At 43.0% G+C, this 22,726-nt stretch overlaps 1 protein-coding gene across 2 annotated transcripts in view; it reads right to left on the bottom strand.

The window, feature by feature from the left end:
• ZDHHC2 (zinc finger DHHC-type palmitoyltransferase 2) overlaps positions 1-20,813 on the bottom strand; it is a 65,219-nt gene extending 44,406 nt beyond the window's left edge. For both annotated transcript variants that reach the window (XM_070252779.1, XM_023630445.2), the window contains exon 1: positions 20,679-20,813. In XM_070252779.1, coding sequence (XP_070108880.1) covers positions 20,679-20,805 — 127 coding nt within the window. In that variant the 5' untranslated portion in view covers positions 20,806-20,813. The remainder of the gene's footprint in view (positions 1-20,678) is intronic.
• Positions 20,814-22,726: the final 1,913 nt, after the last annotated feature.

Here is a 22,726-nt window from a genome sequence, read left to right as displayed (position 1 = left end):
GTGACAGAGACAGTATGGCCCACAGAGCCTAAAAGATGTACTATCCGGCCCTCTGTAGAGTTTTCCAACCCTGTGTACTAGAGTTCTCCAGAGAAACAGAACCATCGGGGGTGTGTGTGTATGTGCATAGAGACACAGAAAGAGAGATGTATTTTGAGGAACTGGCTCACATGATTGTGGGGGCTGGCAAGTCTGAAATGTGCAGAGCAGACTGGCAAGCTGGAGACCCAGGGAGAAGTCAATCCTGCAATCTTGGGTCCAAAAGCAGTCTAATGGCAGAATTCCTTCTTCTTTGGGGGACCTCACTCTTTTATCTTAAGGCCTTCAACTGATTGGATTAGGCCCACCAACATTATGGAGGGTAATTTGGTCTACTCAAAGTCTATTAATTCAAATATTAATCACATCTAAAAAATACCTTCATAGCAACATCTAGACTGGTGTTTAACCAAATAACTGGCCACCATAGCCTAGCCAAGTTTATACACAGAACTAATCAATACACCCTGAATCTATAATTGAGTTTTATTCTGGAAATCTTCTACTAAGAGACTGATCTTTTAAACCAGTTCTCAAGCCAAGTTTATTACATATTATATATTAATAAATTGGAATTATATATAGCAAATTAACTATAGTACATCTTTATGTATCTGCTAGAGAGAAAACAATAATAAAATCCTTAGTCATACTCTAAAAACCTGACTACAAATAATCCGATCCAAATTAAGTTTATTTATACACCCGTATGATTGCTAAGAATGCCATCAAACCTTATTCTCTAAAGAGCTCTAAAAATATTAGAGCTGAGTTAGTCCAGATTGATGTAAATTCAGTCTTGATTAAAAGCAGGGGATCATCTCACAGATTATTCCAGTCCTATATTTTTACCAACTGATTTTTTAAAACTTGGCTTTGGCGATGCTACATTAATCCTCAAACATTAAGAGTTTGCTGTCAAAAATTCTATCTATTGATAAGCAGCAGCCCAGTAAACTGCTGGCAACTTAAATTTAGTTCAACTTTCAGTCATCAGTACATCCAACATCCAAAACTTCAGATACCAAAATACGCCTTCAGAGTACATAAAAAATGTACTTTCCGCCTTAAATTAGCAAAGAACAGTTACATAATTGTTGCTAGAACAATTTGGTTTTTGGGTGCTTTCACTGTAAATGTATATTGCTGTGATCTTTGATTTCTTTTCTTAAGCTGAATTTTCTTGCCTTCGAATTCAAACTCTCTCTTTTGGAGGAATAATTTTCCTATATTGCATATACACAGTAACTTTTCTAAATAAAGCCGCTGTGCCTCTTCCAAATTCAGTGTGACACAGACACATCTTAGGCCCATACATGCAGTCTGATCATCGAGAATACCAAAAATAAAGACTTGGTTCTAATAGATGAATCTTAAGAACAGCTTTACAGCCAAGCTCTATTTTTTTTTTCCTGCTTATCTTTAACTCACTGCCAAAACCTTCACCGACTATACTGTACTCACACTGTTGAGGATAAAATGGTAAAGGATACTCCATCCCTGTACTCAAAAAGCTTAAAGCTCGTGAGATCATTTTCACCAGAAGTTCAAACTAACTGAGAAAACAAGGACACGGTTATTACAACATTTGCAATTAATTAAAGCCGCAGCTCAGATTCAGAAAATTAAGTAAAAGTAATAGAAGCAGTACAGATGTTTTAGTATCTCCCATCCTAACAAAATCTCCCCTCTGACCTCATGTCTGTAGCTGCCATCCCATTTTTCTGGCCCTTTCACAGGAAAACTTATTTTCCCATCCATCCAAACGCACTGTGTCTACCTTCTCTAACTTCCTGTTACTTCCTTAATTAACTCCAACTGGTCTTTTCCTCCCCAACATTCCAGGGCTGCCCCTCCCCACTGCTAATTCTCGGTACTCAAGTTACTCTAACAGAATTACTTATGCTCCTTTTGAAATACTCTGTCGAACTGATAGCGAATTCTTTGACTAAAGTGGCCAGTGGGTACCGGCTGAAGCCGATCTTCTGTCCCTTCAGCTACTTTCCAAGAAGCTCTAGTTCATTTTCAATGTATTGGAGATAAAAATTTGGGCAGTAGGAGGATACACTATAAATCATTCCCATGCATGTGGGTGGCATTGCTGCTAGACCATTTTAATGACGAATCTAAGAAAAATATATTATTCATATTGATATTTCCAATTGAATTCCAACTGTATCCTTTTCTTCCTAATAAACGTTTTTGAATGTATTGCCTTTACAACAGATCTGCTTACATTTTTAAGCCTTTTTATCAGACTGTGTATTCCTTTGTAATCCCCAAATGTCCTTGTAATTTTATTGACAGCTGCCGTCCCTGCCTTCGTCACTAACCTCATCTCACACCTCTCCCGTCTTGCACATGATGCTCCAGTGATGCTGGGCCTTCTTGCTTCTTAAACATGCTAGCATGGTCCCCTCCCCAGATCCTCTGCGCTTGCATTGAACTGGGTGGTAAGAGACCAGGACTCTAGGCCAATCCTCCCAATGTGTGTCACCTCAGTCGCTATATTCAGCAGATCTATGCTATGATTTTATTATTTAAACAAAAACTTGCAGTTTATCCTGAAGCTTCTTCTGGCTCTAAAATTATCTTCAGTCCTATTCTGATGTATTCCCCCCAAAATATTGACTTTTAAAAACCTAGAGCAAAAGTCATTCTACAAATAAATTTATCAGTGGGTTTGTAAGAACCACTCTGTCAAGGACAGATAAGCAGCTTCAGAATAGGAATGAAGAGTGTCAAATAAAAATGGCAAGTAATAGGATATATTGGAATATATGAGGAAGCCATTTTGTGTAAACCTAATTCAGCCTGACCTTGTCTTTCCAAAAGAGCCTGACCGTGGCCGACGAGCATGCATTGTATATCTGCTTTAGAGATTCCCTATGGCAAGAACAAAGGCCCTTGAGATACGGGTGCAACTTCTCTTCCCCTCCCAACATTGGCATTTCTTTAAGGATTAAGCATCTTTCTTTGGGCTAGGAACTGATTGCTTGCGGGGCCCGCCTGTGGCCACCCAGCTCAAGACAATAGACTTGCCTCGTGGTACGCCCACTGCCCGTAACCACCCAGCTCAAGACAATGGATTTGCCTCCTGCTACACCCTCGGAGATAGCAGACCACTACCTGCTGTGTCCATCAAGTGCGGTGCCCACAGGGCAATCTTGCGACTATCGTGGGAGGGACATTTCAATCATATGTGAAACACCCTCTTTGAGGGTATATAACCACCCTTATACCCCCAGTTCTTTGGAGTGCTCTGTTCCTTTGTGGAAAGACTCTCCCGGGTTATAATCCTAAAATTTAAGCTCAGAATAAACTCACCCAAATTTTCATTTATAGATTGGTTATGGATTATTTTCGTTGACAAGAGCAAGGATAAGGCTTCAGAGCACAGAACTTGGACCCCAAACACATGGTTATCAATTTGGGCTCTCTCAGTTACCATAAGAGCCAGACCTGACCTTCCTGACAGCCCTGACCACAAACACTGTGCCAGGCAATCCTCACTGGATCCCCACACACTTCCTTAAAAACTCACTGTACAATAAGCAAACCATGATCTCTTTTAAAATGTAAATCGATGATGTCATCTCACTAAAAACTCTCCCACGGGGGCCAGCCCTGTGGCCGAGTGGTTAAGTTCACGTGCTCCACTTCAGTGGCGCGGGGTTCAGTTTGGAACCCGGGCACAGACCTACACACCGCTCATCAAGCCATGATGTGGCGGCATCCTACAGAGAAGAACTAGAAGCACTTACAATTAGGATATACAACCACGTACTGTGGCTTTGGGGAGGAAAAGAAAAAAAAGATTGGCAACAGATGTTAGCTCAGGGCCAATCTTAAAAAGAAAACAAAAAAACCCCTTCCACAGCTTTGCACTGAATTTGCATAAAGTCTAGGCTCCTTATTTAGGCTTCACTGGTCGAACATGATCCGGCTCCTACTAAATTCTCCAAGATCCCTTCACGTCACTCATCCTCTTGCTTACTAAGCTGCAAGCAGGCTGACCCGGCTGTTTTTGGAACACGCTAAACCTTAGTGTCTCTGCCCCGTCTGAAAAGCTCTTCACCCGGCTCCCTCTTGGCTCCTTCTTGATCGTCCTTCAGGTTGCACCTTACCTGTCAGTTTCTCACAGAGTCCCTCCTGTCTAGGTCACCCCAGCAATCATTATCACAATATGCTGTTTGTTTCTTAGCACTTAGCACAATCTGTAATTATCTCAGTATTGATCTCACCAGGCTGTTTTGAGAATTAAACTAGGTAATGTAAGCAGAAGCACCTAGGACGGAACCTAGCACTTATTAGGTGCTCAGTAAATGTTAGCTGAATATGGGGCATAAATATATCTTTATACAGTGACATGTTAACTGCAGGAGTTCCCCAAAATTTAGGGTTAACAGTTTTATTAACAATCTAGAGACAGAAGTACACAGTGTATTTTTAGCTTGCAGGAGTGCTACAATTTTTTAGAGAGTGAAATGCCAAGTTGGTGGGAATAAATTGCTGGAAGACCTTCTGAGTGTGAATAAGCAGAAAGATGCAGGTGAGTTACAATATGAGCAAATTAACATAATAAGAAAGCATTAAACCAGTGAATTTTTTTTTTCTTGAGGAAGATTGGCCCTGAGCTAACATCTGTTGCCAATCCTCCTCTTTTTGCTTGAGGAAGATTGGCCCTGAGCTAACATCCGCGCCAGTCTTCCTCTATTTTGTATGTGAGTCACTGCCACAGCATGGCCGCTGACGAGTGGTATAGGTCCACACCTGGGAACTGAACCCAGGCCACTGAAGTGAACACCGAATTTAACCACTAGGCCACAGGGCTGGCCCCTAAATCAGTCAATTTTTAAACTACATTTTCTTTTCCCACCCCTCCCAGAGCTCTATTCCTTTCAAATCCACCCCGACCCGTACCCCACCATGGCCCGTCCAGGTTCTGATAGGGCCTGACATGCATCAGAATCTCAACAGGAGGAGTGGAGGAGCTGTGGAACTGGGGGACAAAAGGACTTCCCAGGTGTTTTGATGCATTCCTCCTGCCTCTAACCCAGAATTTATATCTAACAAACTATATTGATCTAAACTATGTGTTAGAAATTGTCAAACAACCATGTAAAACGGTCAAGGAATTACTGGAGACCTTTTCCTGAAGAATGGTACAAGCAACCCCAAAGACAAAAATGAACAACGGTAAGTCAGGCAATATAAACCAAGACACAGGAAGTCTCTTACTTAAGAATTGGTTATAGTCCAAAAGGTTATGTAAGTCATTTGTTATCTGGGTGTTTAGGTCTCCAGTTTGGTCACCAAAAGCCTTTCTAATGCATAAGGCACCTGCAACAATATTGCAAAACTGTAAATGAACAATATTACAAAAATTAGCTACTCTGTGTTAAGGGAAGTCTTTTGAGTTTGCAACATCCGAACTCATCTCCCTTCCACCACAGTAGACAAGAGGCTGCTCTCACTCTCTTCCCCTACCTGCTGGGCTAGGAGAGCAGCATCCATCCCACCCCAAGGCTTCAGTGATGACCCCTGGATTAGTCTGCTTGGGAAAGTACCACACACTCGGTGGCTTCAACATCAGACAGTCATTTCCTCACAGTTCTAGAAGATGGAAGTCCGAGATCAAGGTGTCAGCATGGTTTCTTCTGAGGCCTCTCTCCTTGGCTTATAGATGACCTTCTTCTTTCCATGTCTTCACATAGTTTTCTCTCTCTACATCTTTATAGCCAACTTTTCTCTTCTTTAGGGACACCAGCCATACTGGATTAGGGTCCACCCTAATGAACTCATTTTAACTTAATTACCTCTTGAAAGATCTGATCTCCAAACACAGTCACATTCTGAAGTCCTGCAGCCTAGGATTTCGACCTCTGAATTTGAGGGTGACACAACTCAGCCCATAAGACTCTTCGAAATAAGACTGCAGCCCGAGTTGGGTGAAGGCTGGATGGGGGGAGAGGACATTAGCAGGGCTGGTGAGGGGTGGGAGTTGGATGATGAGGGGTGAGAATAAACTAAAAGAAGGAGCATTTGTTGAATGTTTACTACATGCCAGAGATTGTGCAAAATTCGTTAAATGCTTATCTCATTTAAACCTTAAAACAATCGGTGAGGTAGGTATTATTATAATTTTAAAAGTTGGGAAGATAGTCTTACAGAGGTAAAATGACTCTTGTAATGTCATTCAAGTCATAACAGATGGAGCTAGGATCTAAATATAAGTCTGCCTGACTCCAAAAGCCTTCAAGGATCCTACACGGCCTCCCAGGATTTGCGACATCTGGTACCTCCTGCCTGCGTACCCCTCTGGCTTCTTTGTCCTGGGCAGATGGTCCTGCTTGGGTTGCTCTCACATACTGGCCTGTCTGTGATTAATACTCATGCCTCTACCTGTTACTTCTGATTGGGGATGTTCTGGAGAGCAGGGTTTAAAATGTCCTCCTTTTGTCACCCTCCTCCACCTACCAACTTAAACATAACCTGGATGCAGATCATTTTACAAACTTTGGGCATACACAATTCAAATATTTGGTAATATTTCAGGGTAGTACTTGGAGCTGGGCTTTCCTGAGCTCTCAGTTCAAGAACCAGGGAAGGCATGGAGCTCCAGGTTCCTAGAACAAGAGTGAGGTGGGGATACAGGGAAGAAGCTTAGGCGATGGGACAGGTTTCCTGACCTCCCTTCTGAGCAGTAGAGGGAAGGAAAGATAATGCTTGGGGTCCGTACTGCACAGACACACTCCTAAGGTACATGCGTCACTTTCAGAGACTGGCAACAAAGAGAGATGGAACATAAATCTGTCCTGGAATAGGAATTTGTAAGTCTCACAGTTACCCAAACCTTCCAGGGTAGAACTGTTTCTCTCTCTCTCAAGATTTCTTTAGCAACTTGACCAAATCATTGCTTGAAATATCTAACTAGGTCTACTCTACAGAAACAGACGTGTAAAACCTGATGTATCGGCTGAAGGCTAGAAACACACTCAGTGAATGTTTGTGCCTAATCTTTAGAGATGTGTAGATCTTTCAATTTATTGGTTTTGAAAGGGGAGTGAAAACTTTGTCTCATGAGTATGGCCCTGAAGAACTCACTGCCACTTTCCCCTTGGCAAAAGGCAAGACGATTCCTGAATCACTGACTTACTAAGCGGTGCAGTTAAATAAGGAAATCTGATCTCATGGCTGGTCCCTTGCTCTCAGTGTCCTCATTTCAAAGCTTACTCAGTGGAATCCTATAATCCTTCTGTCTCAAATGAAAATAGAAAAGATTCCCAGTGTCAGCAAGTTGGGCAGATTTCAGTGCAGGTGAGTTTACTTATCCTGTTTATAGAGATGTATGGGTCCTCCCCTTCCACACACGGCTACAACTCAACTCAAGTTCCCACCATGCCTGGATCTGTCAGCTTCACCCGCTTCCTTGCCAACTCCAGATGCTCTTCTTTCAGTTTGGCCTGAGAGGCATGACTGACTCTTCTGAGCCATGCAAGTCTGTAGTGGACACTACACCCTCAGCAAAGTCCTGCCTGGTTCTCACGTAATGGCTGTCTACTCTCAGGGGGAAGGTGAGGTAGGGGTTTTAGGTCCTGAAAACACTTCCTTTATTAGTTAGAACCAAAATTTTAGAATTGGAAGGGCCTTCATGATTATCTTGCCCATCTTTCTTATATATATTTATACATATACATATAATAAATGCATACACACATACGTATATGTGCATTTATTTATTGGTAGCAAGCAAAAATCCCACTTGTATTCTGGTTGTTTTAGCACTTAAAAAATACATAAGATCAGGGGGCTGGCCTGGTGGCACAGCAGTTAAGTTTGCATGTTCTGCTTCTCGGTGGCCCGGGGTTCACTGGTTCAGATCCCGGGTGCGGACATGGCACTGCTTGGCACACCATGCTGTGGCAAGAGTCCCACATATAAAGTAGAAGAAGATGGGCACAGATGTTAGCTCAGGGCCAGTCTTCCTCAGCACAAAAGGAGGATTGGCAGCAGATGTTAGCTCAGGGCTAATCTTCCTCAAAAGAAAAAAAAAAATAGATATATTTATATATAAGATCAGATGGAAACAATTTTTGTAGTATATTTTTTAATGTCATTAGATCCATCTCTTATTATCTGGTATACTCAGAATTATCACAAAGGACAATACTTTTTTTTTTCACTACCAAATATCAACTGTCTGATTTATTAAGAAGAAAAACTAATGCTTCTTGTTTGCTTCCCCAAGGAAACAACCTTCTAAAACTACCTCCTAGGATTAGCAGCCACAAGTTGAGTACTATATGACCAGGGTACATATAACAGAGCACAGATAGGACATTTTAAAATTAAACCAATATTTCTAGGTTCATGTAAATTATTGGACACTTACGTAGTACTCCGGAAAAAGGAACTGTCTAAAGCTGTAATGCCAACCTTTGTGTTTATGACGCTCCTCAGAACAGAATTTACAGTGGCACACTGGAAGGGATGAATGATAAGCTTTAAAACAACACTAGCACCAGCAATAATTACTGCAGTCCAGCACTGAGTCGCAATCTCTATTAACACAAGGAAGACTGTCACGCCATTCACTGGCTCACCCTTCAGTACTGGGTCACCAGAAAGCACCATTTTCTTTTGTAACTTCATTGTCATATAGTCAGGAAGTAAACTTTTCACATACACAATCTTTCTTTGATCTCAGCTTGAATTCCAGCATGCCCTTCCCTTCTTACTTGCAGCAAAGAATCCTTTTGCCCCACACTGCGTTTACCGACAGCTCTAGCACAGTCTACCTGACAGTAATTGCAGTAACAGTGTGTACATTCAGTTGCAGCCAAAGCAAATTTGATATAATCATAAACTGGCAGCCGCAGATGAAAGATCTACACTTTAAGACACAGTGTATTATAATAGTGTAATGTTATACAAATACCACCTAATTATATACTAGATGTCACTAATTTAAGTGGGAAATTGTAAAACATTGTGTACAGCATTGAATAAGCTAGTCGTCAATATTTGGACTGAGTGTCTTCCTTTGCTCAGTGTGTGAGCTGCATCTCACGTTTCCTGCCTGGATCTCTCCCTCAGTTATATGTACTTATCTCTGCTTTCTAGTCCTAAAACCATTTTCACTTACCATAGATCCGCAGGCAATAAAAATACCTGCTATTCATTCATGAATCGTGTTCAGTCCCCGTGCTGTGGATAAAGGTCTCGTTCATGATTAACACCACAGGTTACTGATGCATCCACAGAAACGTGTGTTTACCCCCTCCTCCCCACCAGCTCTTTTTAACCCAGTGTGTGGACCATTTGGAATTGCTAACATGTTGCTCTTTAAAAATTTCTACCAGCTAGCATGAGTGCTCTGGGTACTCAAAAACTACTGCTGAATTTTAGACTATGCACTTAAGTAAGCCAGCAGCTCTCAACTTTTCTGTCCTAGGCACAGCTGATGACCAGTGTTCTCATGAAGGACACCCCTTCCCCCCCCCCAGTAATGGAGGCTGCTGCATGGGCAAAATGGAATTATTCACAATTCCCTGACCATCAACTTTCCTGCTGCATCATGAAAGGACAAGGTAGCTACCAATTGCTGCAGTGACATTAATGTGGATATCTCTAGAGACCTGCAAATTTGGACATACTTACAAGGCTGTACAAAGGATGTTCTGAAATCAAAATTGCATCAAAAATCACCTGCTCCAAGAAAACAGTATGGAGGTCCTCAAAAAACTAAACACAGAATTACCACATGATCCAGCAACGGCACTTCTGGGTTTAGACCCCAAAGAATTGAAAGCAGGGACTGAAATAGATGCTTGTACAACAATGTTCATAGTAGCATTATTCACAATGGCCAAAAGGTGGAAACAACCAAATGTTCATCAACCAATGAATGGATAAGCAAAATTCGGTTTATACATAGAATGGAATCTCACTCAGCCTTAAGGAGGAATGAAATTCTGACACATGCTACAACATGAATGAACCCTGAAGACACTACGCTAAAGGGAAATAAGTAGACACAAAAGGACAAATATATGATTCCACTTTGTAAGAAGTGCCTAGAATAATCAACTTCATAGAGATAGAAAGTAGAATGGAGGTTGCAGGGGGCCAGGGGAAGGGGAGAATGGGAAGTTATTCTTTAATGAACACGGAGTTTCAGCTGGGGAAGATGAAAAAGTGCTGGAGATGGATGGTGATGGCGGTTGCACTGCAATGCGAATGTGTTTAATGCCACTGAATTGTACACTTAAAAACAGTTAAAATGGGGGGCCAGCCCGGTGGAGTAGCAGTTAAGTTCGCACCTTCCGCTTCTCGACAGCCCTGGGTTCGCAGTTCGGATCCCAGGTGCAGACATGGCACCACTTGGCAAGCCATGCTGTGCTAGGCGTCCCACATATAAAGCAGAGGAAGATGGGCAGGGATGTGAGCTCAGGGCCAGTCTTCCTCAGCAAAAGGAGGAGGAATGGCAGTAGTTAGCTCAGGGCTAATCTTCCTCAAAAAAAAAAAAAAAGGCAGTTAAAATGGTAAATTTTTGATATGTCTATTTTACTGCAATAAAAATTAAAAATTGCCTGCTCAGAGCCTATTCTCGTACCACAAATTATGGCAATATTCAACTTTAGCTAAAATTTTCGTTCTCACTTCTAGTTATTTCCACAATGAAGGCTTCAGGGGCTGTTGTTTACTCTCTTCAAGAAATCACCTCAGAAGTGATAAGTAAAGAAAAAGAAAGCTTTGCTGAGATGTAGATGTCTAGCCAGGCATTTCCCTGAAGTGGCTCATTCATGAGTCTTCCCAGATTCTCAGTGCCTCTGAGTCAAAAGGATGCCTAAGCAAAATTACAAATGCCATTCTTCCTTGACCTTTTTTAGTCAATAGGAAATAGATGAAACCGTGCATGTACAATTCAAGGACTTCAACGGTCTTGGGTATCCTTGGATGTTGTTCTACCTGCAACCTTCTGCCTCTTGGCTGATCTCATCCTTCCAGTTGTTCAGGCCAAAACACTGGAATCATTTTCACTTTTTTTCCTTCCTTCCTTCCTCTCTCCCTCCCTCCCTCCTTCCTTCCTTCCTTCCTTCCTTTCTTTCAAGATTCACGTATGTCTGTGAGGAAATTCTGTTGTCTTGTGAAAGATGTTATGAGTGGCGTCAAATTAAAAGAGAGCCGGAGCAGCCATTTCAGAGGAAGTGCCTTGCACATCTTTTCTTCTTTATCTTCCAAAGTGGACCAAACCACCAACATTCCAAGAGCTCAGTAAGGACAAGAATATCCTTTTGTAGGGACTGATGAAACTCGACTTTGCTGATGACCGAAGTGCTAACCAATCAATGAAGGACAAGTCTAGCCTTCTGCCTGACGACCGAATCTCAAGCCAACCTATGAAGCACAAATCAGCCTTCCCTCATCTAGCACCAATGGACTCTTCTTTAATACAACTTACCTCATCTTCCTCCCTTTTCCTCACAAAAACTCTAGTCCCTCTCCTGTAATTGGTACACTATTTGTGTTTCTACCTGAATCTGTGCTCCCTGAATTGCAATTCTTTGATCCCAAATAAACGCTTTGCTGCTTAAACTGGTTTCTGTAGGCTGACAGTCTCCACTTTAAAAATACATCTAGAATCTGACTGCCTCGCACCATTTCCACTGCCCCCACCATGGTCTGACACACCATCGTTTCTCACCCAGATTGACGAAGTCACCGAGATTACACTGCAGCCAGAACAATCTTTTTAAACATAAGTCATAGCATGTCATTAAGCTACTCAACATCCTGCGATGGATCCTGATTTCACTCCAAGTAAAGCCCCAATCCTCATAATGGCCTATAAGACCCTGTATAATCTGTACTTTTCCCTTGTCACCTCTGACCTTGTCATTTACTTCCCTTTCCTCTGCTCACTCCGCTCCAACTAAAATGATCTCCTTGATCCTCCTCTAACAGGCTCGCAAACTCCTGCCTCAGGGCCTTTACACCGACCAATTCCTCAGATGCGTTTCTTCCCAATACCAGCATGGTAAAACCCCTTGGCATCTTCAGGTCATCACTTAAATTTCATGACCACCCCCTCCCCCACCCCCACCAACATATTCAAAAGTTAACTCTTGCACTGGCATTACCAGTCCTTCTTGCCTTGCTCTTTGTCATGACACTTACGACCCTCCAACAAATCATACAAGCTACTCACGTATGCTCCTTACTTGTTCTCCCTACTGCTCAATGAGAATGTAAACTCTAAGAGCAGTTAATAAATATTTTTGAATGAATGAATAAATCATAAGGGTATTCAGTAAATTATGGGTGGTTGAAATGCATTCAATTCTTGAATTTCGTAATTATTGGTTAAAAAGCAAATCTATGGGGACTTATAATGAATCACCAGTCTCTGCCCCCCTCCAATGGACAGGCAGCTCTCAGTTCTATATATCTTAGTTTTTAATATGTTGTAGTCCTGGAATAAGCTGCATTTCATCAAAAACATGCTATAATTAAAACCAGTGAAGTCAAATTGGTCTCTGCCCTTCATCCTTTCACATTAATTGACCTCCCTGGAAATGTCCTGGATAATCACTAGCCATAGTTAAGTACATAAACCCCTTCCTGCCTTTCTGTCTAAAACATGTCACATGGAGTCGCCACTTACTAACAAACCTGATCGCAAATTAGCCCCTGCAATTTGGAGCAGGCTTATGACTTTCAGTTGGAGGCTCATAATTGAAATCTTTCTCTGTAAATGGTATCAGGTGTTGCTCATTACAGCTCAACATCAGCTGTTTCGGAGGCTGTTTTTCCCACTGTAGAACTCCCTGTGTAAATTATATGTCTATTACAGAGATGGTACTTTATGTCACCATCTCTCACATCTCTACACATTTTGTGAAAAGCCACACTTCAGATTCAGCTACCTACCTCTTTGAGATGACCTTGGGTCCCCAAAGGATCAGAGACACAATGCAGACTGAGTTTTAAGGTGCCTCATTCTAAACACACCCTTCAAATATGGTGAAAATCCTTTTTTCACATAATGCAATAAGTAGGGAGACAGAAACTTAATTTTATCTGTATATGAGAAAATAGATAACCATGACAAAGCATTCTGGTTTTCCAAATTTCACTGAGTTATAATCAAATAACTGCTTTTTACAAGGATTATATCTATTATAAGATAACCATGAAGACAGACAAACTACCCTGAAACTATTGTACTCTGGTTATTTGATTTTAAAGGATGTAAAAAAAAAACCCCAACAGATTTTTTTGTTTATTGCTTGACATTTATTTTGTTGATGCACCGCTCTGGACCTCACATTCTGCTCCTCTCGAGTGGCAATGCCAGTGAAGAAATCCAAAGAGGTCAAATTAATTTAAGGATAGGAGGAATGCTATGGATTTACAGAGCACTTCACGTGAGGAGAAATTTCAGGATACCAGGACAAATACTGGCAAAGAAATAAAACTCAGTTATCTATCAAAGCACTTCTCCTTCATTTGCATTTTAAAAACGTAATCAACAACATATTTTAAATGAACTACCAGTGAGAACGCATTTTAAAGTGCAGAGAAGAGCTAAGATGATAAACGCAGCCTTTATTTTTGCTCAAGAGTGCCTCCCAAAGAAAAATGGATTTTGTAACATTTCTGGCACTAATATTTATAATTGAATTTAAAAGTCATAGTCAGATGAAAAGTCAAATTAGGAAAAATGCTACACAAATGTTTCAAAATATAGTATAATTTTGAAAGGGAAAATTTCAAGCAGTTGTAGCTTGTTACTTTATTGCTACCATATGCTTCTTAGGAAATCAGGTCATCTGCCTCCTCCTCGCTGCCCTCACCCCTCCCCCTGGCCTGCAAATTCCACCCCTTTCCACTCAGCATTTGACTGAGATAACAATTAAGATATTATAATAAAATTACCCGTAAAAGAATTAGAAAAAAAAATTTCAACAATTTTCTAATGGACTATTAAAGAAGTTAATTCAGCGGTGTTAGAGCTTTATTATTAATTCCCTGTGGTATATCTGAATGCTAATATAAAATCATACAATTTCGCATAATATGAAGACTGTCTTTCTAGACGCTCTTTGGAAAACTGGTTCCCCAACAGAGAGCATTAAGGATCTAGGCCATGTTCTAATCTATCGTTCTGCAAGTCAGACGAGATAGTATGTCTATAGCCATCACAAACAGTGCTGGAGTCCCACGGGAACCATGAACTCACCACTTCCTAGAGAAAAGAAGGCTGAGGGATGCGATACAACTGTCAAAATGAAATCAGCAGGATAAATTATAAGATGTAAGTCATGGTTTTATTTTTCTGAGAAGAAAAGCCACAAATTTTCCATCAAGATGAGAAATAAAAACAACAAAAAAAATCAATGAGAATCTTCTCATTGCGAACTCCTCACCCATACTAATCTCTGAAATATTTGCTGTCTTTTCTTTTTTCTTTTTCTTTTTTTTTTTTTTTTTTTTTTTGGTCTTTCTAGCACGTCTTCCTACCATGGAAGCCAAAGAGATCAAAAACCAGCTCTTGCTGAACCCTGCTGCCTGGGACGTGGGCACACAACCTCAGCTCAGCCAGCTGCTGCTCCTGGAACCATCTTCACAAAGTCACAGGGCACAGGGGTGGCTCCAAGCTCTCTGATGGCCAGGAGCAGAGCAGCAGCTCCTTTCAAAGGCCTTTCCTCTAGTATAATGTCAGCTCCACTTCACCCCTCTTCTCTTCCTTTCTGTCCATTTTCTAAGCTGGGTTCTCCCGGCTTCCCATGGATTCAGAGAGTTGTATGAAACAGCCACCCAGATTGTAGCAGGGGCAAAAATTGCTGGTCATCTTCTTACTCTGAGATACTTATATATGGTAAGATTTACAATATAATTAGAAATTCATTAGTACTGAAGTGCTCTGCATCAGCTCTTTCTACCTGCTTTATTGATTATTCTTTTATGTGGGTCCAGCAACCAATTCACTGGGGTGCGGTGTTTCATTTTCCCTTTCTGCTTTTCCGCCACTCTGCCGAGGGAGTGGCGTTCGGAACGGTAACAACCCTCTCCTCACGCTCAAGCCAGACAGAAGGCTTCAGGGTTTGTTTTGGTATTTTTCCAGAGAGAATTTTTTCTTGGCTATTAGGAAAAGATCTCAAGTTCTCCTCTAAGTCATCTCTGCGGGGGAGATGCCTGGCACATGACAGGGGTCAATAAAGGCTTTTGAAGCTGACCTCTCTCTAACCTTGTGGCGATGCACCGTCTCTAGAGACAATTAATTATCTTGATTTAAGAAACCATCCTTTCAGCTTCTGTTTAATTACTGGAAACTCATGAGTAAGTATTTAATTTAATGGCATGGATGACATTCTCAGTAAGCATTTGAAAGCAGCCTTTCTACAACAAACCTTAGTTTAAACTGTGTTTTGGCTGCTGAATCCTGTTCTCTCACTTATTTACATTATACAGTTGCATGGTGTCATATTAAAAATGGATTGAATAAGACTTAAAAATCAGAGAGATCAATTCATTCAACAATAATTGAACCCTCTCCATGCTAAGCACTGTGAGAATTGCTTTACATATGTTATGTCTAATGGAATTTAATAGCAAACAGTAATGCTGCAGCGTCCAATACATCAAAAGAAAAAGAATTCTCTGGCTCACTCAATGGAACCAAGAGACCATTAAGCAGAGTCGTCTTTTCTCCTGCTTTCCCAGGGACCATTTATATTAAAGTCAAACGGCAGCGCCAATCAAGAGTTTGGAGCATATCACATTTTATACATTAGAATTTTAGATTTGAAGGAATGTTGAGTTTTTATTCCTCTATTCAGATAACTTCAAATCTTCAAAATATTTGATAATATCAAGAAAAGCCAAAGAACTAATATATTTAGCATCATTACTGTCAACAAGAAATAATGTCTAAGCGATTTCGGCATTAAATGTTTTGCTTGCATCAGTTTTCTATGGATGTGCCTTCTATGTCACTTAAAACTATTTTAATAATTATAGATAGTATCATTTGTATTCCCAAGGTCATCTGTCTGTAGTTTTTCTAAAAAACCTTTAACTTACTGCATAATATTTTAAATGATAGTTTACCAATAACAAGAACACACTTCTTTCTCTGTGTGGCTCAAATTCATTTCATGATGGAAGGTAATTTAGAGGCCCATTCAGTCTCCAGCCTTGAGCTTGCAATGGCCTTGAATCGACAGTAGATCATAGCTTAAAATCAAGTATGAGGTTTTCTCTATTTTATCCTTAACGATGTTTGTTTGTTTAAAACAAGGAAAACATGATAGTACATCTCCCAAATTGATCCCTAGGTATGTAGACTAATTCTTTTAATTTTTGAACATCTTCAGTAATTACTGTGGAATACAAGAGGTGCAATAATTTCTGAGAGATGGTTATTAATAGAGATGCAAAATTGTGAGGAAAACCTGAATATTCTAATAGTCTAACTTCTAACATACTCCAAGAGTCATCAAACTACTGCCTAAGGGCCAATCTGGCTTGCCAACTATTTGTGTAAATAAAGTTTTATTGGAACCCAGTCACGCCCATTTGTTAAAGTATTGTCTGAGGCCATTTTTATGCCCCAAGAGCAGAGTTGAGTAGTTGTAAGCGAGACCATATGGCCTGCAAAGCCAAAAATATCTACTATCTGGCCCAAACCATAAACCCTTCTAAAACTCTGAAATCATTGTGTGAAGGCTGTTGGCTCACTCTCAGAACTGTATTTAACTCTTAGTAAACAACAACAACAAAGTTTAACAGATTTTCTAAACAACTTCATCGAGCTAGAGAGATGTGGGGAACGGATTGAGGGAAAAGGAGCCATTTTAACATTTGTACCACCACAGCTGAAGTCATAGGTGACACCTTCATTGGGTAACTTGCAGAAAGGACTTAGAACTTGTAGCAACACTGGAACATTTCACTTCCTCTAAAAATGCCGGAGAGGTTAGCCTAGATGATCTCTAAGCTTTGCAATCTTCATGACTGCTTGAAATAACTTAAGTAAAGCCATAAGCAAACTCGGAACCATATGAGTACACAACTTAATAAATGTTTCATAGCACTTGCCTAAGATGAGAACAGGGAAGTAATGCATTTTTAAAAAATGGAAACCAAAATGGTTAAACAAGGGTATGGACAGGTTTCTTGTACCCTTCTTGAAACTCTTCTATAAATTGAAAATTATAACAAAATAAAAAGGTGTGAAAATAGTTAAACCAATTTTAAATGTTAGCATTTAAAAGGGAAAACTTCAGTTACCTTCTTCCACAAGCAAAGTTAACATAGTAACTGCCATGATGGATCTGTAAACATATAAACCAGGTCGAGTAGCTCCATTGAGCCAAGCATGCCTGAGGCCACAGACTACACTTACTTCCTCTAATTCTGCCCCGTAAAGGACCACCTTACAAATTTTACTCTTTGAATTTATCTTCCTCCATGGAAAATGAACTAACTAATAATTAAAGGGATTAAAAGACAGATAAGACACAAAGAAGCTGAGGTGGAGAGAGCAGTAGGAGGGAGAGTGAAGGAAAGAGGAGGAAAAATAGTATGAATAATAGAGCCTAGCTAATAAACAAACTAGATAAACATGTTCTGAAAGGTCAAAGTATTAGCAGTCCTATTTGACCTTCTCTTTGGTAGAATGGGAAGGAAACTTATCCCAAACCCTTGACTCTTAATACAATATATATCCATCGCATATATTTTTTATATGGACATATTCCAAAAAGAGATGAGTTTATTTTTATAAAATATAAACACTAAGCAAACATTATGCTAACAGAAAAAGTGCCTAGAGAGCCACACACATCCACGATGTTAAATATAGAAACTAACTGTAAAGACAATCATTATCTCCAGTTTCCAAGGCTACCAGGATAAGCACTACTCCTAAATTGCAGTTCATTCAGCAGAGGGCACAGCATAATTTATATGCAGGATCATCCCCAGCTGACAGCAGACACAGAAGCAGGACCAGGGTAAATCACCCTGTTTGTTGTATCCTGCTTGGTACCCGCTTCAGTTCTTAGGCCCCCACTCCCATTCTCTAGTCTCAACCCTGGCCAATGTTTCACAGGTGAAATTTGGAAAATCTGATTGTAAACAGCAACTTCCAAGAGAAAAGAATCCACAAAGGGCAGGGCAGTCTGAGATGTGCTTAACGCTGGGCGGGCGGGTAGGGAAGGTTGGCATTCCCGTTTGCTTTGTTTGTCAAAAGCAGAGGAGGCTGGTTTTGTGTGTCTGTCATCCTAGTCCCAGTGTCTATAAAGGAACTACAGTTAATTTCAACTTCCCACCAAGGCTATCCCAGCTTTTACAGCTTACCACTCCTAACCTGCCATAGCTTCTAGAATCAAATTCATTTTCAACTTGTTCTGTCTTCTAGACTCTACAATCTAGACCTTTCACACAATGACTATTTGTTTCCATAGCAATAAAAATATAAAAACTACTTTCTGACAACCTCAGAGACATTGCCTTTGCATCATTTATTTGTTTACCCAAAACCATTTATTGACTGCTTTCAACATGACAGGCATTGTATCATTGACCAGGCTCGGTAGGCAGTGACAAGAAGCGACGTTAAGACTTCACTTTTGATCACCAGGTGCAGTACCAATAACAAGCCATGTCACTCAGGCAGTTTAAGAAGCGGCATTCTCTCTCTTAGTCAAATTTTCACTTACTAAAAGAGTAGTGTAGATTTCACGGATACTTTAGATTTATGGTAAACTTACAGAAAGTATATATAAAAATATGATCCAGACATAAGAGTGATTTTCCAATTAGTTCCTCCCCCATCACCTGTCTATCCAATACAGTAAGACCTCCCATGTGGCACCTCAGCCAGAGGCAGTTGTAAGGGAAGAAAGGCTCTCCTGGCCTTCACACGCTTCCTCCCGATGGACATGAGACAGCGGATCAGCTAAGCTTCTTAGCTTGATGTGATAATACAGGAGAGTAAGCTGCCTGTTTCGACAATAAGACCTTCTGGTACTTCCTTCTTTTGCACCAGTTACATTAACTGCAACTGTTCACTGTTTTGAAGAAGGCAAAAGAATAAAGTACAACCCAGGTTTCTAATAGTTATGCAACATACACAGTATATCTCAATAAGGCAAGCTATCTTAATATTAAGTTAATAAAAAATTACAACGTTTCTAAAAGCTTTCCTCCTATACATTTTAGCTGACTTGAATAACGCATATGGAGATGCACTGTCTTAACGATTTCAGATCAACCCAGCCCTTTTTTAAAAAACAGACACTTTTTTGTACTGAAATATTGTTTCCAAATTCAATAAGCAAAGGCACAATATCCAATCTAAGAACTACATGAACCGGGAAGTTAGTCTCAATTCTCTTAAAGTTATATCAGTAAGTATTTTGGTGTATTATTCTGACACCTACTATTTCTCACACGGGGCAACATTTTGAGGTAAGATGGCTTCAGACAAGATTCTACGTCTGAATCTTGAATCTTTGAAAATGCTTAAGTTGAGAAGGTTCAACTAAACAGGCCACTATCTAACCTTTCTCTGGTCCCACCCAAGGCTGCTGCTTCGTAGGGTAAAAAGGCAGACGCTTAGGGGGGACCACAAACACAGAACGCATTTCAGGCACTGGCAGAAAAGTCATCGTCCTCTATTTGGATATCTTTTCTGATAATAATGATCAGTTTTCACAAAACCTCCGCAGGCAGAAGCCTGCTTACATTAAGGGACAGAACTGTATTCCCTAATTATGCATAATTAGCTTTATTTTTCCCTATCTTCAGCTTTGAAAGGACCCTACCCACCAAATCAGGAGCCTAAAACTTGGACTTGGGCCACTTGGCTCTCTGGATGAAAAAACCTCGGATAGTCACCTCTTTTTTTTTCCCTTCTATTATTCCAACCTCTAAATTATGGTCTTGCGTATTGCAAAAGTCTTCCAAAATACTTTCTAGTACCTCATTCCCCTCCACCTCCTTTTAACTAGAAAGTGTCCAATTGGCGATCCTTGAACCATAAAGGCAGCAAAAACACCCCTGAGTGCTATCACAAATTTCAAAAAGTGGATTAAGGACAGCCAGAATGGGCTAGCTCGGACACCCGAGGCCGAGGCCACCATCCCCCGCGCGGGTCTGGCGCAGTTCGGACGCTGGGCCCAGCTCGGAGCCCTCCAGCCTCCAGCGCAGCCTCCCCGGGCCTCCCTGCTCCGCGGAGTCTGCTGGCAGCGGAGCCCACCGCTCTCCCGGGAACCGTCCTGCCGAGGGAGGGGGTGTGGCCGGGGTGGCGGTGGTTAGTTAGCAGCAGTCGGAGGGGGTGTCTCGGCTGAGTGTGCCTTGGGGTGGGGGGGACACCGGAACCGGAGAGTTGTGATGGGAAGGGGAGGGTGTGCGAGCGCAAGGAGGCTGCCCGGAGGCTGTTGTCGGCTGCGGGGAAGCAGCGCGCAGGCAGCGCCCGGCGTGCACGGGGGTCTCCGGACCGGGGAGAGTGGCGTGCGGCTGTGCGCGCGGGTCCCAGCGTCCCGGGACTGTCGGGCTGGGCTGCGCAGGGGCGCGGGGGCCGCGGGGTGGGCCCGAGCGCGGGCGGGCGGGCGCGCACTCACCGATGCACAGCTGGATGGCGTAGGCGTAGTAGGACCAGCCGAGCAGGAGGGTGATGAACACCACCGGGATCCAGTACAGCACCCGCCGGCACCGCCGCCTCACGCTGCCCGGGCCCGAGGGCGCCATCTTCCAGCCGCATCCACCTGCCCAGCTCCGCCGCCGCCGCCGCCCGCGGGCCTGGCTCCGGGGCGGGCTGGGCGCCCCCGGGGGTACGGGCCCCGGGGCGGCGGCCGGTTGCGCTGCGGCCACTGCCGCCGCCGTGGCGCTAAGTCCCCATCCCGCAGCCCCCAGCCGGCGCCGCGGACTCCCGCTCCCCAGCTCGGCGGAGGCGGTGGCGGCGAGAGCAGGACGCGCGGGAGGAGGACGCAGAGGAGGAGGACAGGGAGGAGGAGGATGGAGAGGAGGAGGCGGGAGCCTGCGCCCCGCCTCCGCCCGTCCCCCGCTCCCCGCCCCGGCCGCCTCCCCCGGCGCGGCCGCTGCGCCCTCGGGCGGGCCCTCCGCGCACTCGGCGCATCAGCTGCGCCCGCGCCGCCGGTCACCGCAGGGGGCAGCGCAGGCGCCCACCGCGGCCCTTCCGCCGCCCGGCTGGACCCTGGCTCCGGGGTCAAGCGGAGGAGGCGGGTCCGGGGACAGATCTGGGCGCCCGCGCGGGGAGGCGAGGAGTCGGGCGGGGGCGAGGTTGGCCCCCGGGGGCGCCGCCCCTCCGGCAGTTGGGGGGCTGGCGCGGCCCCCGAGGCGCAGGGAGGGGACGGAGCGGCCCCGGGGCTGACCTGCGCCGACAGGACCCCGCCCAGCCAAGGCCACGGGGCTCGCGTCCCCGCCCGGGAAATGCGCCCCTGGAAAGTCTGCAGGCGCTGAGGCCGGTGCCCCTGCCTCCGGCATGGAAGCTTCTCGCTTCAACTCGTAGGTCTGGTCACCAGGCGGGGGGCAGCGGGGCGGGGCTGCCCTCCCAGACCTGCGGGACTGCCGGGTCGGGGCGAGGACGCCGCCTCGACTACTCGGCTCTTTTGCGGGGAAGCGGGGTGCCCCGCTAGAAGGGGGCGCGGAGCCGTCTTCTGACGGGGAGGGGACGGGGGAGCGAGGAAGAGCACTTTTGGATGTAAAGCCAGAGACCGCCGGAGTTAGGAACACAACTTGCTCAGAGAATTTGAACTCAGTTAGGTTATTTCGTGATTATAAGAGTAATCATCCCCCGCCGCCTCTCTGGGTCCGTTGTTCTTCCCTGTGCGCTTTTCCCTCCCCTTCTTACTACAGTGTTTCCTTTTGTGGCTGCAATTCTAGTTTAGCCTATGGCTGGTCCTACAGTGGTTGCTAAACATCCTGAAGGGATCCTACAGGTAGTTTGAGCAAAGCCCTGACTTTATGATTGATGAAACAGAAAAAAATACGAATGTTTCTGAGATTATTTGCTTTTTTTTCTCATCTGATTATGAACGCACCTGATTCCACATGGAAACACCTCAATAAATGTGTCTCTGAATTATATACACAATTACGATGTATAATGTGCACAATTTTAGTTAACATTAATGAATATATATTTACACTACACAACTACCATGTTGAATGAAATTACTTCATATTCATATGTGTAATGAAAAGATTAAAAAGTGCTAATTTGCATTAAATCAGTCAAAGAAATCTACGCTCTTATGTCTTCGCGATTATCTTTCTGTGACTGGGTTGAATGGCAAGCTAATCTCTACTATAGCTACTATATTACACGGTAAATTTCTTTGCACTTCTAATAAAAAATGCATAGAAATGTCAGTCAAGTTTCTGTGTGACTTTAAATAATTGAAATGACAAAGTTTCTGTCCCAGTGCATCACTTTATTTGGGTCTAACACCTTACACCCTTTATTGGATATCCTGTAGGGTAGTTTAGTAGGAAAGCCTAACTTACCTGGAATCCTCAACCTTTCCCATGGCTATCAACCTCATGCTCCCAATCAGAAGCGTCTAAAAACAAGAGATAAAAGTCCCTAAAGGAGTGAAATAGGCCCAGCAAAATAGTGATTGAAGGTTGCTCAAGACTGCTAAGAAAT

Source organism: Equus caballus, chromosome 27 (assembly GCF_041296265.1).
Source record: "Equus caballus isolate H_3958 breed thoroughbred chromosome 27, TB-T2T, whole genome shotgun sequence".
Classification (NCBI taxonomy): domain Eukaryota; kingdom Metazoa; phylum Chordata; class Mammalia; order Perissodactyla; family Equidae; genus Equus; species Equus caballus.
Note: the sequence above shows the minus strand (reverse complement) of the source record. Positions and strands in the feature narration are given on the sequence as shown.